The sequence below is a fragment of the Prionailurus viverrinus genome, chromosome A1 (genome assembly GCF_022837055.1).
Source record: "Prionailurus viverrinus isolate Anna chromosome A1, UM_Priviv_1.0, whole genome shotgun sequence".
Taxonomy (NCBI): Eukaryota; Metazoa; Chordata; class Mammalia; order Carnivora; family Felidae; genus Prionailurus; species Prionailurus viverrinus.
In genome coordinates, this window is record NC_062561.1 from 136,857,672 (window position 1) to 136,872,812 (window position 15,141).

The following is a 15,141-nucleotide window of genomic DNA, read 5'->3' on the forward strand; positions in this document are numbered from 1 at the left end:
ACTGATGCTCCGAATGGCAGTCAGAAGAAGAACCATAAACATTTTACATTTCTCAATCCTTTGTAACTTCCTCATGTTTGCGGCTGTATCTGTGTTCAGCTGTCTGTATCTCTGTAATGATTGGCTAATACATAACAAGAGGAATGGTTTCATGGTGGTGACATAGGGTATGTCCAGATGACAGAAAGTGGGGTGGTAGAATCTTAAGGCCTTTAGTGGGTGCAAGAGTTCATGAGAAAGGGTGAGAAGTTTGAGTCCCCGGAACCTAGCAAGGAAGAAGGGGTCAGAAAACATTGGCACACTTTTGGGAAATAGTCTTAGGAGTGTCCTAATACCCTCTTTGGATTTGGTTTTATAAGAATAGAGGGTTCATTATATTCTTTCCATGTTCTCTAATCTCTGGGGCCTCCAGTTATGAGGTTGACTGGGGACTCTCCTGGGGTTTTCATGGGACTTAAATTCTTTATTTCACTTGACTAAATTGCTATTTGAGTCACACCTCGGGTCAGGGCCCTGGAAATAATACACAGCTTCTTGATTTATAAATTCTCTAAATAAACCTTGTACACCTGCTGCCTACCTGATGGGATCGTAGGCATTAGGACGTAGACACCAAAAAAAGGACACAAACTCTAACCCTGTGGATCGGTGGACCTCCCAGGCTAAGAGGCAGAGCTATGAAGAAGTCAGTTTGAAAGTGCTAATAACGAGTTCTCCTAAGTTTTAAGTGTTGACATCTAATTTTTTTTTAAATTTTTTTTCAATGTTTATTTATTTTTGGGACAGAGAGAGACAGAGCATGAACGGGGGAGGGGCAGAGAGAGAGGGAGACACAGAATCGGAAACAGGCTCCAGGCTCTGAGCCATCAGCCCAGAGCCTGACGCGGGGCTCGAACTCCCGGAGCGCGAGATCGTGACCTGGCTGAAGTCGGACGCTTAACCGACTGCGCCACCCAGGCGCCCCGACATCTAATTTTTAAAAAGCGCACAGGTTATACGATGTATAGAATTGCTGAATCGCTACTTGTACACCTGAAACTAATAAAACGCTATGTTAACTGTACTAGAATTAAAATAATTTTTCAAAAGCCACACAGGCTAAATAACACTTATCTACTGGCCTGTCTCTATCTTACTGTAAGGGCAGATAATCTTTTAATTTTCAGGTATCTGACTTTCCTGAGATGTGCCCCTCTTGGGATAAATCAGTTCCAATTTTAGGTATTAAGAATCGACTCTTTGGAGGAAGAGGGATGTTTCAAGGACCTTTATAATCAATGATTCTAAGGGCGGTTCCTGGACCAGTAGCACGAGCATCACCTGGGAACTATAGACAGGCATATTCTCAGGCCTGTCACCAGCGTTGGGAATGGGCCTAGACATCTGTGTCTCAGCAAATCCTCCGGGTGGCTGGGATAAATGCTAAAGTAGGAAAAGCACTGCCTCTCACCATATTGTAAACGTGCCCAGAGCTTAAAAACAGGTCCGAATAATAGAATTCTACTGACTTTTAAGGCTATGCAGAGTTCAGTGTCACTGGGAGTCAGTGGGGACTTCTTTCAACTGATAAGGGATATCCACTAAAAATCCACATCAAATATTCTTTTTTTTTTTTTTAACATTTATTCATTTTTGAGAGAGAGAGAGAGAGAGACAGAGTGTGAGCGGGGGAGGGGCAGAGAGGGAGAGAGACACAGAATCCAAAGCAGGCTCCAGACTCTAAGCTGTCAGCACAGAGCCTGACATGGGGCTCAAACTCTTTAACTGCGAGATCATGACCTGAGGCGAAGTCAGACGCTCAACCAACTGAGCCACCCAGGCACCCCCCACATCAAATATTCTTAAGGGTGAAAGTTTAGAAGAATTCCTAGTGAAGTCAAGAATAAGGGTGGGGTGCCTGGGTGGCTCAGTCAGTTGAGGGACTCTTGATTTCGGCTCAGGTCATGATCTCACGGTTGATGGATTCGAGCCCTGCATCTGGGCTGACGATGTGGAGCAGCCTTTGGGATTCTCTCTCCCTCTCTCTCTGTCCTTCCCCTGCTCACACTCTCTCTCTCAAAATAAATAAATAAACTTAAAAAGAATCTTATAAAAAGTAAGATAGGATATCAATTATCACTGTTTTAAAGCAACATAATATTGGGGTGCCTGGGTGGCTCAGTCGGTTGGGCATCCGACTTTGGCTCAGGTCATGATCTCGCGGTCTGTGAGTTCGAACCCCGCGTCGGGCTCTGGGCTGACAGCTCGGAGCCTGGATCCTGGAGCCTGCTTCGGATTCTGTGTCTCCCTCTCTCTCTGACCCTCCCCCGTTCATGCTCTGTCTCTCTCTGTCTCAAAAATAAATGTTAAAAAAAAAATTTTTTTTAAATAAATAAATAAAGTAACATAATATTGAAGCATAGAATCCATGTGAGAAGACAATGAAATGACTGTAAAAGACCAAAGTGTCATCATGTTGAGAAGATACAAATATCTACTTCCAATATACAAGAGGATTTACACTCATACATTTAAAAAAAAGTTTTTTTAACATTTATTTATTTTTGAGAGAGAAAGAGACAGCGTGTGAGCAGGGGAGGGGCAGAAAGAGAGGAAGACACAGAATCCGAAGCAGGCTCCAGGCTCTGAGCTGTCAGCACAGAGCCCGACGCGGGTCACAAACTGTGAGATCGTGACCTGAGTTGAAGTTGGACACTTAACCGACTGAGCCACGCAGGCGCCCCATTACATTCATATCTTTAAAACAGACCAGAAAGAGTCCTGTACATCACCAATAAATATTTTGAAGATAGAATTTTAAGTTAAAAAAAAATCCAATCCATAGAGGCAACAAAATCTATAAGGTGTTACAATAAATGTAATGTGCAGTGGGCAAGACGCACACAACATTATAGATGAACAGTAAGGTCGATTGGGGAAAGTTTTATAGGCAGAAGGGTCAGCGGTGTGGACAGGTTCCACCGACCTCTGGACTACCTATAAGAGGAATTGTTGGTTCAACAACAGCGGGATGCACCACAGAAAGTGCTTCAAAAGAGCACTGTCCCTGTAACATTATACATGCTATTAGAAAAGCGAGGAGGGGCTGGTGAATACCTGGTCATCTAGTCAACAATGATTGCTTCTTAGCTGGGAAAATGACCTTGTTGGATCAGAGCTTAGCCAGTGAGTTCACATTCCAATGATGCGGGTAACAAAAGCCTCCCTAACTCAGCAATTTGCTCAACTACCAAAAAGGGTAGGGAATGAGCTTTCTGGATTACCTAGGTTTGCCTTTCCCTAAAATCTAGCCTTATGGCAGCATAACATAGCGGTTAAAAGTGCAGACTCCATAGCCAGACTATCTGATTCATCTGAACCCCTATGTGCCTGAGTTACCCCGTCTGTAAAATGGAGATCATAATCATACCTACTTCCTTTGGACTGTTCAAGGGATTGGATGGACACATCTAACATGCTTAGAGCTGTGCCAGGCAAGTACTAGACCTTAATAAATTTACCTGTTAAATTACCTACTTAATAGACCTATTTATTTTAGACCCTAGTAAATTGCCCATTATTGGTAATAGTTACACAGTCTTGCTGAAATGATGTTAAAAAGTATAAACCCTCCAAAATTAAGAAAGCAGGAGGGGACCATCCGTGCATAGAATATTTTAACAAATTTTTGGAAGGTGGGAAGGCCACTGGGAGTTCCCTTGGGAACAGCACATCGCTGTAGTAATCAATGAATAGGCCGAAGAAAACCACAGCCCGAATGTACCCATAACCTGTGGGAGAGTATGTCCCCTGCAAAGAAGACTGGGGACCCAAATTGCCAGGTGAGAAGGGCAGGAATGGCAGGAAGGGCTGAATGTCGAGGGACCAATTTAAAGGCCAGCTCCCTCTACTGCACCATTAGGTTATTTGTAGCCAGGTGTTAGCCCCAAGGCAAAAAATCAGATTCTTCTCGAGAAAAACAGAGAAAAACAGAGAAAAAATGAACTTTGAGGAGTTAGTGTGGGCACTGTCACTCCCAAAGAATCCTTCCAGAACCGACCATTTGATGCTCAAGGAGCATCTCAAATGAGCTTTCTTTCAGCTGCTAGCTCTGTCCCTACAGGTAACTGGAAATCATTTTCTGAGGGGTTTCTCTGACATTTAAGGCTGGCTTGGCTGGGGTAAATCTTGGTTTTCCAGCGTGTTCTCCATAAAGTAAAGGGCTTAGGTTCAAATCACACTCATGTGACTTAATTGGATTTTTTTTAACCCTAACTCTGACCAATCAGCATTTAATTTGCTTCATTCTTAAATGAGAAACCGAAGACCAGGATACATTTGAGGAAAGCTGATGATGTGAAAAATAGACACCAAGATAAATGGTAAGAACCTTCGAGAAAACAGATAATGCAGGAGACAGATGGACTTAAACATCAGTATTGATAAAGTTAATTTGTAGAGAGGGACCCACAAAATGGAGATGACCCCAGGGGCCCAGGCCAAGTCACAAATCTAAACGTAAGTCAGGGGCAGCTGGGTGGCTCAGTCGGCTGAGGATCCCTCTTTGGTGCACAGTTTGTGAGTTCTAGCCCCGCATTGGGCTTCGTGCTGTCGGCACAGAGCCTGCTTCGGATCCTTTGTTCCCCCGCTCCTCCCCTCTCTCATGCTCTCTCTCAAAAATAAATAAAAACATGAAACAAACAACAACAACAAAGCCTAAGTCAGGCTGCACTTACAAGAAACACCTGTCAAGGAAGCCTAACAATACAAGTCACAATCCTTCAGCTCAGCTTTAGCTACTTTAGCTCACTGTAGAGAACAGAGCCTGCCAGCCTTACAAGGGAAGCGTCGCTCCTAGCCAGTCATACTGTTTCCATGTTAACTCTTCTCTCTAAAGCTGGCGCCAGCGCAAAATCCCTCGGGCAGAGCACGCTAGCTGCTTGTGAGGTCCTGTACTCCCCCATGCGTGGATTCTGTTCCCTTGAAAAAAGGACATCAAACTTGTTACTAGATTGTTTTAGTTTTGTCATTTGATAGTATCAGAGAAGAGACTGACAAGGATTGCACTGGTTTAAAAAATTAGATGTGAAAACAAGGAACCGTCACCACAAGGAAGAGCTGTGGGGGAAATAGAAGTAGAATGGCTGACACTAAGGATTGTTGTGGGAGAATTGAAAGAATATAGGAGAGGAAATCTCCAGAAAGTAGAGCAAACTAGTAAGAGAGTGTTTGAGGGAAAAGAAAGTTAAGACTTAGATTTCCAACTGAATGGGGATACCAGGCAGAGTGAAAAGAGAAAAACAGTAGGAAGTTAGGAAATTAAAGATAATCACCCAGGGCTGTTGGGAGCTCCACCTGTTCAGAATGAAAAAGCCCACTGGGTGCCCAGGGCAATGGATGTAAAAGCACCCACACCTAGACAATATCCTAAGAATGTTTATAACCCCAAAGATAAAAGAGAAAATCCTCAAAGATACCAGAAAGGTTAGAAACTGCCATCATCCCAGAAAGAAGATTTATACTAGCATCATAAGCTTTCATTAATCATGAACTATTTAGAATAAAATACTTTCTGCTGTGGGACTTGGCAGGTTTTATTATTCCTTTCGAGTTCTGACCTCATGCCTGTTGACTCACAACCCTGGAACACTGACCGGTAACTTCCCAGTGAACTGCGCAATTTGAGTTTTGGTTCCTCAAATGTTTTCTCAGTGCTTCCCATTAAAGGGCTAGCACAGAGGCTCTGCCACACACTCTCCTTCCTTCTGAGTGGGACCCCGGACGGACAAGCCTCTCAGTAAGTAAATGACCTTCTCTGACCATGGTGCTTTGCTTCCACACCTCACCTCGAAGTTCTCATGTTTCTCTCATTCCTGTTTGTCTCTTGGGAGGCCAGAGGACAGGCACTAGGGTCACACAGATGGGTTTGAATCCTAGCTGCACGACACAGGAGCCTCCCTGGCTCTCTTAGCTCTTACTGTAAAAGAACAGGAAGGCAGGGGCGCCTGGGTGGCTCAGTCGGTTAAGCGGCCGACTTCAGCCAGGTCACGATCTCGCGGTCCGTGAGTTCGAGCCCCGCGTCAGGCTCTGGGCTGATGGCTCAGAGCCTGGAGCCTGTTTCCGATTCTGTGTCTCCCTCTCTCTCTGCCCCTCCCCCGTTCATGCTCTGTCTCTCTCTGTCCCAAAAAAAAAAAAAAAAGAACAGGAAGGCTGGAGAGGGCTTCGGAGGTCTCTTCTGCCCAGAAACAGCCTGGGGACCAGCAAAACTGACCGGTGAACTTTGTTGTCTACGTACAGGACGACTGCGGACCACGGAGAGATAGGGATCCGAGATGCTGCATGTTGGCCAAACCTGAATGAAATGTCCAAAGTGGTGATGAATGTAGTCAGTCGTGTGCTAGGGTCTGAAACAGACCGGGGCGGGGGGGTGGGGGCAGCTGGCGTCAGCTTGTTTCTGGTTTTGGGACCGGTCACGCAGCCTAGTTTTGGTCACAGGACCAGAGGGGTCTCTAAGACTCCTCCTCAGATGAGATTATGGTTTCTCTAAGAGCTATCTAGGTGGTTCATTACCTAAAATGAAGAATGTCCTGTGCAACAGAGAAAAATCCCTAGGTACTGATCCTGGAGTCTGAGTCCCTCTCTCGTGTAGACCTGTTTTTAATTTTTTTTTCAATATTTATTTTTTGGGAGAGCACAGGTGAGGGAGGGACGGAGTGAGGGAGACAGAGGATCTAAAGCAAACTGCGCTGACAGGCTGACAGTGGCCAGCCCGACATGGGGCTCGAACTCAGCAACCACAAGATCATGACCTGAGTGGAGGTCAGACGCTTAACCGACCGAGCCACCCAGGCACCTCATGAATTTTAATTTTTGTATCTTATCTTTCACTGTTGTTAAAGCCTTATGTAAGTATACTGTGTAGAGTCTTGTGAGTTTTTTCAGTTAGCCAACCCTGGGTGATGGCTGGAGACGGGGCACTGTGATTGGCATAATGGAAACCCGTTGTTCCTCTTTAAAATTTTTTTTTATTGTTTTTTATTTATTTTTGAGACAGAGACAGAGCATGAACGGGGGAGGGGCAGAGAGAGAGGGAGGCACAGAATCGGAAACAGGCTCCAGGCTCTGAGCCATCAGCCCAGAGCCCGACGCGGGGCTCGAACTCACAGACCTCGAGATCGTGACCTGAGCTGAAGTTGGACACTTAACCAACTGAGCCACCCAGGCGCCCCCCTCTTTTAAATTTAAATGATGGCTAAGACTTTGGGAGAAAAAAAAAAAAGAATGAAAAGTGGGAGAATGAGAAAAGAATGAAAAGAGTTCAAGCCACAGAGGCCAGGCTGGCTGCTGAGGCATCAGTGGCTTGATTTCAAGTATGAGAACTATTGATGGGAGGAAAGCAGAGCAGGGAGGGACCGGTGGTAGATCCTGAACCAGAGCAAAGAGCTAAGCTATTCACACAAACTCAGAGACGAAGTCCTCCAAGAAAACCATTTCTTGGCTGGTTTGGGCTGCTTTGGCAAAAATGAAAGTAAGAGCCTCAGGCAGCCGAGCCCACCAAGGTTTGATCTGTTCATTCTGGGAAGGGATGTGATGGCAAAGGAGAGTTGGGGAGATATTTCTTTGGGTCATAATGTGATTCTCATCTGCCGGCCACCAAAGGGACTGTACAGGGCAAAAGAGAATTGGAACAAAGGGGCGATTCCGTCGAAACCTCGGTAACCTTCTGGTCTGATAGACCTTCCTGGATAACCTCCGCGCGGAGACAAATTTCCTGCACTAATGACAAAGGAGCTCTTCCTTGCACTGGATCCTGCCAAAACAAGGGCATGCTTGCTCTTAATCAAGATCCTCAGCTGCAGGTTTGCAGAAATGTGGGTAGATTGGCAAGTTCTTGATCAGCTGAACCGGGTAAAGGCGGGAGTGGGTGGGAAGTGCATAAACCCACCTTGCAGAGCTGAACCACCCCACTTCATGTTGGGTTTAACAGAAGATTAGCAGGGATTAACAGAAGATTAACAGAAAATTAACAGGGATTAACAGAAGACTCCTGAGGCTCCCAGAGTGTGGAGAATGCAAGCAGGCATGTTGCGGCTTGTTATATGATGGTGCTATGGGAGCCCCTGTTTTATGCCTTTGACCTAAGTGGTGACTTACCCGCAGCTGCTCAGGTGGAAGTTCATCAACCTGCTTTTCTTTCCTTTTCAGAAAATGGCGGCCCAGGAGGCGGCCCAGGAGGATAGGATTTCCGAGTTTGATTTTGCTTTGCTCCCGGAGCTGTCTGCTTTTCTCGGCATAGATACAGTTCAGTTCGCCAAAGAAATGGAAGAAGGATTTCAGAAGGAACGAGAAAAAATGCAGAAAGGCTTTAACTCACACATGCGCAGTGAAGCAAAAAGGTTGAAGAGTTTTGTGACCTATGAGCACTACAGCTCATGGACGCCACAGGAGATGGCAGCAGCCGGGTTTTATTTCACTGGCGTAAAATCTGGGATTCAGTGCTTCTGCTGCAGCTTAATCCTCTTTGCTGCCGGCATCCACAGACTCCCCATAGAACTTCACAAGAAGTTTCGTCCACGTTGTGAGTTCCTTTTGGGCAAAGATGTTGGTAACGTTGGCAAGTATGATATAAGAGTCAAGAATCCAGAGAACATGCTGAGAGGCGACAAAGCAAGGTACCAGGAAGACAGGGCCAGACTCGAATCCTTCCAGAACTGGCCATTTTACGTGCAAGCGGTATCCGTGAGGGACCTCTCAGCTGCTGGCTTTGTCTTTACAGGTAATTTTTTTTTTTTAATGTTTATTTATTTTTGAGACAGAGAGAGACAGAGCATGAACGGGGGAGGGGCAGAGAGAGAGGGAGACACAGAATCTGAAACAGGCTCCAGGCTCTGAGCTGTCAGCACAGAGCCCGATGCGGGGCTCGAACTCACGGACCGCGAGATCATGACCTGACCCGAAGTCGGCTGCTTCACCGACTGAACCACCCAGGTGCCCCTACAGGTAATTTTTAAAGTCATTTTCTGAAGTATTTCTCTGGAGTTTTGCGTTTGGGTTCCATGTTGGAATTGGAACATTCTGTGAACTTCTCCTCAGTTGTTAAATGAGTTACATGAGGCATAAGGTGTGTTTTATTAAAATTGAACCCTTGTAACTTGAACACACTGTACAAAGCATCAAGTTAATTTGCAAAATGTATTATAAAGTAAGGAAGTTACTTTTCCTTAAATTTGGACCTCAGACAATGCTGGTTGCGTTCTCACTGCCCTCGTAATAAATCACGAAGTCAAACTGACCACAGTTTTCTTACCCGTTCCCTGGTTCTTCTATGATCTTTAATTCTTTGTTTTTTTTTTTTTAATGTTTGTTTATTTTTGAGACAGAGAGAGACAGAGCATGAACGGGGGAGGGTCAAAGAGAGGGAGACACAGAATCTGAAGCAGGCTCCAGGCTCCAAGCTGTCAACACAGAGCCTGACGCAGGGCTCGAACCCACAGATGGTGAAATCATGACCTGAGCCGAAGTCAGATGCTCAACGGACTGAGCCACCCAGGCGCCCCTTTCCTTAATTCTTTTAATGGCTGCAGTATTGGGAGGGGGGGAGTTGTTTGCTTTAATTTTAAGGCTAACTTTAATGTATAGGGAGAATTGCACTCTAGAAAACTGCACTATGTTTGAAATCTCCTGGCCATGCCATAAATGTTAGGACAAGTGTGAATGACAATTTTGAAAGCAGCAATCATTTACTAAGTATGTGCTTGATGCTAAGTTCAAATTCAGCCTTAATTCTAATCCAACAACTTGCCCCTTCCCCACGTCTCACAGTTGAGTTTATTAGGCTCAAAGAGTTTAAGAAATGTGCTTAAGTCTCCACGGAAACTTCATGGTGGAACTACAAGTTACAGCTTCTAATGGTACCTTACTTTATGAGTGCTGGTGTTTCTTGGCTTCCTGACTCCTTCCCTGAGAGCTCAAAGAGCAAAACACCAGCCCTTGGAAGGAATTGGGGCGAGTGCATGAGCAGCTGATGGTTCTGTATGTGAAGTAGGGCTGTGGCTGAGGGGTATGGTACCCTAACTGCTCCCTTAGGGGAGCAGGGCTGTGTGTGGGTAGAGATTCAGCCTGCAGGGGGTGTGAACAGACAGACATGCAGCAGTGCCTTTTGCTCATGCACCAAGCAGTCAGCTCCTGGAAACTCGTCTTCTGCCCTACCCCATGGAGCCATTGCTGGGAGATCTAAATGTGTCCTTCGCATGTAGGTAAACGGGACACTGTGCAGTGTTTTTCCTGTGGTGGATGCTTAGGAAACTGGGAAGAGGGAGACGATCCTTGGAAGGAACATGCCAAGTGGTTCCCCACGTAAGTAGATAAATATATTTTTCCTGTAATTATCTTTGTTTTTGTTGTTGTTGTTGTTGTAAGGCAAAAGACAAGTCATCTGGAGTAGCGTCTTCAGTCTTGATCGTTTCCTATCCGATATTGGAACATTTCAGAATTTATTCAAGAAAGGCTTGATTACTTTGTGGAAAATGTGAATTGTATCATTTAAAATCACTTTGGGGCACCTGGATGGCTCAGTCGGTTGAGCGGCCATCTCTTGGTTTCAGCTCAGGTCATGATCCTTGGGTTGTGTGTTGGAGCCCCGTATTGGGCTCCACACTGAGCGTGGAGCCTGCTTAAGATTCTCTCTCTGTCTCTGTCTCTCTCTCTGCCCCTCTCCCCTGCTTGTACTCTCTCTCTCATTAAATAAAAAATAAAATAAAATCACTTCTTTTTTTAATGTTTATTCTTAGAGAGCACATGCATGGTCATGCATGTGAGCAGGGGAGGGGTAGAGAGAGGAAGAGAGAAATCCCAAAAATTCTGTGCTGACAGCCCAGAGCCTGTCATGGCATTCAAAGTCACCAACCCTCAGATCATGATCTGAGCCAAAACCAAGAGTTGGACACTTAATTAACTGAGCCTCCCCAAGCGCTCCATTATAAAACCACTTCTTAAAGGTTGTTTTATTATATCAGAATCCTATTTGGCAAAGTAGTTCCAGATCTGCCTTAATTAATAAAGAATAATTTGCAGGGGGATGATGTAAAATAGTGTATAAAGGAAGTTGGAAAGTAACGCCATGTTTAAAATCTTACTACACATGGTTCCATGTACTGCTGAATATATACCTCGTGCAAATGTTTTATTTCAAAAACTGAAAAGTTTTGATTACAACGTTTAGTTCTCTGCTTAGAAAATGAAGTATGTTTCAATTATCTTTAATGCTATATTGAGTAGTATTTTCTACACGACTTTACATCTCCCACATATGGATTTATTGCTTAAACCTTTTTTTAACTTTGATGTTGAAAAATTTTAACATTTATTATTTTTGAGAGAGAGGTAGATAGCGAGCAGGGGAGGGGCAGAGAGAGAGAGAGACAGAATCCCAAGCAGGCTCCCTGCCATCAGCACACAACCCGATGTGGGGCTTGAACCCATGAACCATGAGATCATGACCCGAGCCCAAACCAAGAATTGGATGTTTAACCAACTGAGCCACCCAGGAGCCCCTGATGTTGAAAATTTTAAACAAAAGTAGAACAGTTGGGGCACCTGGGTGGCTCAGTTAGTTAAGTGCTGGATTCTTTTTTTTTTTTTTAATGTTTATTTTTACTTTTGAGAGAGAGATGTTTACCCTTGTTTACCAATTACAGATGTGAATTTCTTCAAAGTAAGAAATCCTCAGAGGAAATTGCACAGTATATCCAAAGCTACAAGGGATTTGTTGGTGTCACGGTAATTTATAACAGCAAATATTTTCTCAAGTTGGCTTTTGGTTACCTGATACTTTGTGAATTAGAAGCGGGGGGGGGGGGGTGGCATTCTTTTTTTGTCATCGGCTCCATTTGTTTCTTCTTCCCTTCTTTCATTTCTCCTACCTCCTTTCTGGTCGACTGCAGAAAACCACATTGTCATGCTGAACTACAGCCAGTCTTACCCTCTTTGACTGGAGTCACCCTCACCCCCACCCCCACCCCACTTCCGATTCTGATGGCTGCCCCCACCTGAATGCCTGCATAAGATATTCACACCTGGTACCCCCAGCCCAGCTGGCCTCAGAGCTGCTGCCTCCCAGCTGGTTACTTTATACTCTATTAGTAAGGATTCCCTAGTGTCCGGTCACTTCCCGAATTGGCTTAAACAAGAAAAGAGTGGATTGGCTAAGAGGACTCAGAAGGTGAGAACCCTGGAAAGAAGATGGCCTGAAAGGGAGGAGGAGTGTTTGCTCAGAAAGAAGTCTGGGTGCAGTTTCAGGATTGGTTGCTTAACACCTAACCACCTCACTGAATCCGTTTTCCTCCATATAGCTTATACTGCCTCATTAGTCAAAGTACATCTGTGCAATGTTAATATAACTCTGATTTTGAACTGGATCTTTGGAAAACATGACCCTGAGAAGGCTCCCTGTTGGCTATAGATAAACACTCACAGGTGTTTTTTTTGTTTTTGTTTTTTGCACTGCATTAAAAAATTCCAACATCAATAGAGATGGAAATTAGGAATGATCCCACAAACCTGCCGCAACCCAATGAAACTATGGGGGGGCGGGGGAAGGAGAGTTCTTACCACTTGTGATTCATAGATCACTGTATTGTCTAAGTCAAATAGTGGATAACTTGAATATTAATTTTCTTCAGGGAGAACATTTTGTGAATTCCTGGGTCAAGAGAGAGTTACCTATGGTGTCAGGTAATATCCCAAAGGCTTTGCTTATTTCTTCCTTTGCTTTTTTTTTTTTTTTTTTGATCATCTTTTTTTTTTTTTTTTTCCATTCTCTTCCTTACATTATGGTGTCATAATCATTTTTTTTAATGTTTATTTTTGAGAGAGAGAGAGGGAGACACAGAATCAGAAGCAGGCTCCAGGCTCTGAGCTGTCAGCACAGAGCCCAACGTGGGCTCATACCCACAGACCACGAGATCATGACCTGATCCCAAGTCAGAAGCTTAACCAGCTGAGCCACCCAGGTGCCCCTATGGTGTCATAATAATTAAAAAAAAAAAAACTATTTTCATAAGAGATTTCTAGTCTTCGGGAGTGACTTAGTTTTTATTTTGTTTGGTTTTTTTTAATGTTTATTTTTGAGTGAGTGAGACAGAGTGCAGGCAGGGGAGGGGCAGAGAGAGGGATACACAGAACCGGAAGCAGGCTCCACTCTGGGCCGTCAGCACAGAGCCCAACGCGGGGCTTGAACTCAGGAGCTGTGAGATCATGACCCGAGCTGAAGTCAGACACTTAACCTACTGAGCCACCCAGGTGCCCCTGGAATTACTTTGGTTTTTTTTTGTTTTTTGTTTTTTTTTGCATAAATGAGCATACGACAGAGTTGGGTCTTCAACACTTTCTTTAGAACAATTTCCTAAATTTTCTGGATAAAACACTTCTGAATATCTTGAATGGATCAGTGTTAAGAAATTAGGTGTGAGGGGCGCCTGGGTGGCTCAGTCGGTTAAGCGTCCGACTTCAGCCTGGTCACGATCTCGCGGTCCGTGAGTTCGAGCCCCGCATCAGGCTCTGGGCTGATGGCTCAGAGCCTGGAGCCTGCTTCCGATTCTGTGTCTCCCTCTCTCTCTGCCCCTCCCCCGTTCATGCTCCGTCTCTGTCTCAAAAATAAAATAAACGTTAAAAAAAATTAAAAAAAAAAAAGAAATTAGGTGTGAGATAAAAGAAAATACATAAATTCCCCCAGTTCCTGGCACCTAGCGCCTAACACCCTTAAGAATTCCTAAGTGATCAGGGGCACTTGGATGGCTCAGTCGGTTAAGTGTCCTACTTCTGCTCTGGTCAGGTTCTCTGTGAGTTTGAGCCCCGCATCTGGGCTCTGTGCTGACAGCTTGGGGCCTGGATTCTGTGTCTCCTTCTCTTCTTACCCTTCCCCTGCTCATGCTCTGTCTGTCTCTGTCTCTCAAAAATAAATAAACAAACATAAAAAAAAAAAAGAATTTCTAAGTGATCAGAGCACTGAGAGGATCTTTTGTTCTAATGAGGTGGGTGGCTCTTGGGTGCTGTGGGTGGGATCCTGGATGGGGGCTGCTCATTAGGAAGGCCAAACCACCTTTAGAAGCTTGGAATTTTCAGCCCTTCCTCCCATTTTTCAGAGAGAGAGAGAGAGGAGGGGGCTGAAAGTGGAGGTAGTGATCAATCAGGCCTACATGAGGAAGCCTCCTTAAATAGCCCAGTAGTATAGTGTTCAGAGAGCTTCCCGGGGAGAGAATACACCCATAGCCAACTCCCCGTGGGACAGAAGCTTCTGTACAGAAGCTTCCCACACACACATACACACTGGGCCTATGTATGTCTTCATCTGGCTGTCCATGTGTATCCTTTATCATCGCCTTAAAGAAAGTGGTAAGTGTTTCCCTGAGTTCTGTGAGCCACTCTAGCAAATAAAGTGGTGTGGGAGCAGTCTTGTGTGGTTGAGCCCTTAACCTCTGGGATCTGACATATCTCTGGTAGAGTTAGATTTGGGTAAATTGTAGGACACCCAGCTGGTGTCAGAGAATGGCTTCAGGGGGTGGGCGTAGGACCCTCACACATCTGGTGTCAGAAGGGTTGTGAGTGTGATAGTTGTGTGAGAGCAATGGACACATAGGAAAAGATGGGTTTTTCCAAAATACTAAGTAATATTCAGATTAAAAACGAAGTTAATGGGGCGCCTGGGTGGCTCATTCGGTTGAGCGTCCGACTTCGGCTCAGGTCATGATCTCGCGGTCCGTGAGTTCGAGCCCCGCGTCGGGCTCTGTGCTGGCAGCTCGGAGCCTGGAGCCTGTTTCAGATTCTGTGTCTTCTTCTCTCTCTGACCCTCCCCTGTTCATGCTCTGTCTCTCCCTCTCTCAAAAATAAATAAATGTTAAAAAAATTAAAAAAAAAATAAAAATAAAAATAAAAACGAAGTTAATGGCAGGATCCTGTGTTCAAAGGTAGAACACCAAGGCAAGCTTTCATCTTAAACACGCAGAACCAAATTAACATAGGTTAGTTATGTTAGAGGACAGACGAAAGGGATATAAATGCTTGCCATGGTGATGTGGGAAACTAAGGCAAATGAAAAATTGAGTTCCCTTACTGCCTATAGCCCACTGACAAGTCCTTGAAACTGGCAGACTGTCCTCCTCGGAG

At 44.8% G+C, this 15,141-nt stretch overlaps 1 protein-coding gene across 7 annotated transcripts in view; it reads left to right on the forward strand.

Moving 5' to 3' along the window:
- The first annotated feature begins 5,641 nt into the window (after window positions 1-5,641).
- Window positions 5,642-15,141, forward strand: part of NAIP (NLR family apoptosis inhibitory protein) — a 42,668-nt gene continuing 33,168 nt past the window's right edge. For 2 of the 7 annotated variants that reach the window (XR_007153028.1, XM_047863048.1), the window contains exons 1-5: window positions 7,820-7,838; window positions 8,185-8,755; window positions 10,236-10,335; window positions 11,676-11,757; window positions 12,660-12,711. Coding sequence is in view for 6 of the 7 variants with exons in the window: in XM_047863048.1 (XP_047719004.1) it covers window positions 8,188-8,755; window positions 10,236-10,335; window positions 11,676-11,757; window positions 12,660-12,711 (802 nt within the window). In the remaining variant the exon portion in view is untranslated. Of the gene's footprint in view, window positions 5,777-7,402; window positions 7,839-8,184; window positions 8,756-10,235; window positions 10,336-11,675; window positions 11,758-11,802; window positions 12,454-12,659; window positions 12,712-15,141 lie in introns of those variants that run through there. The other 5 variants (XM_047863112.1, XM_047863196.1, XM_047863280.1 and 2 more) reach the window with 5 other exon arrangements.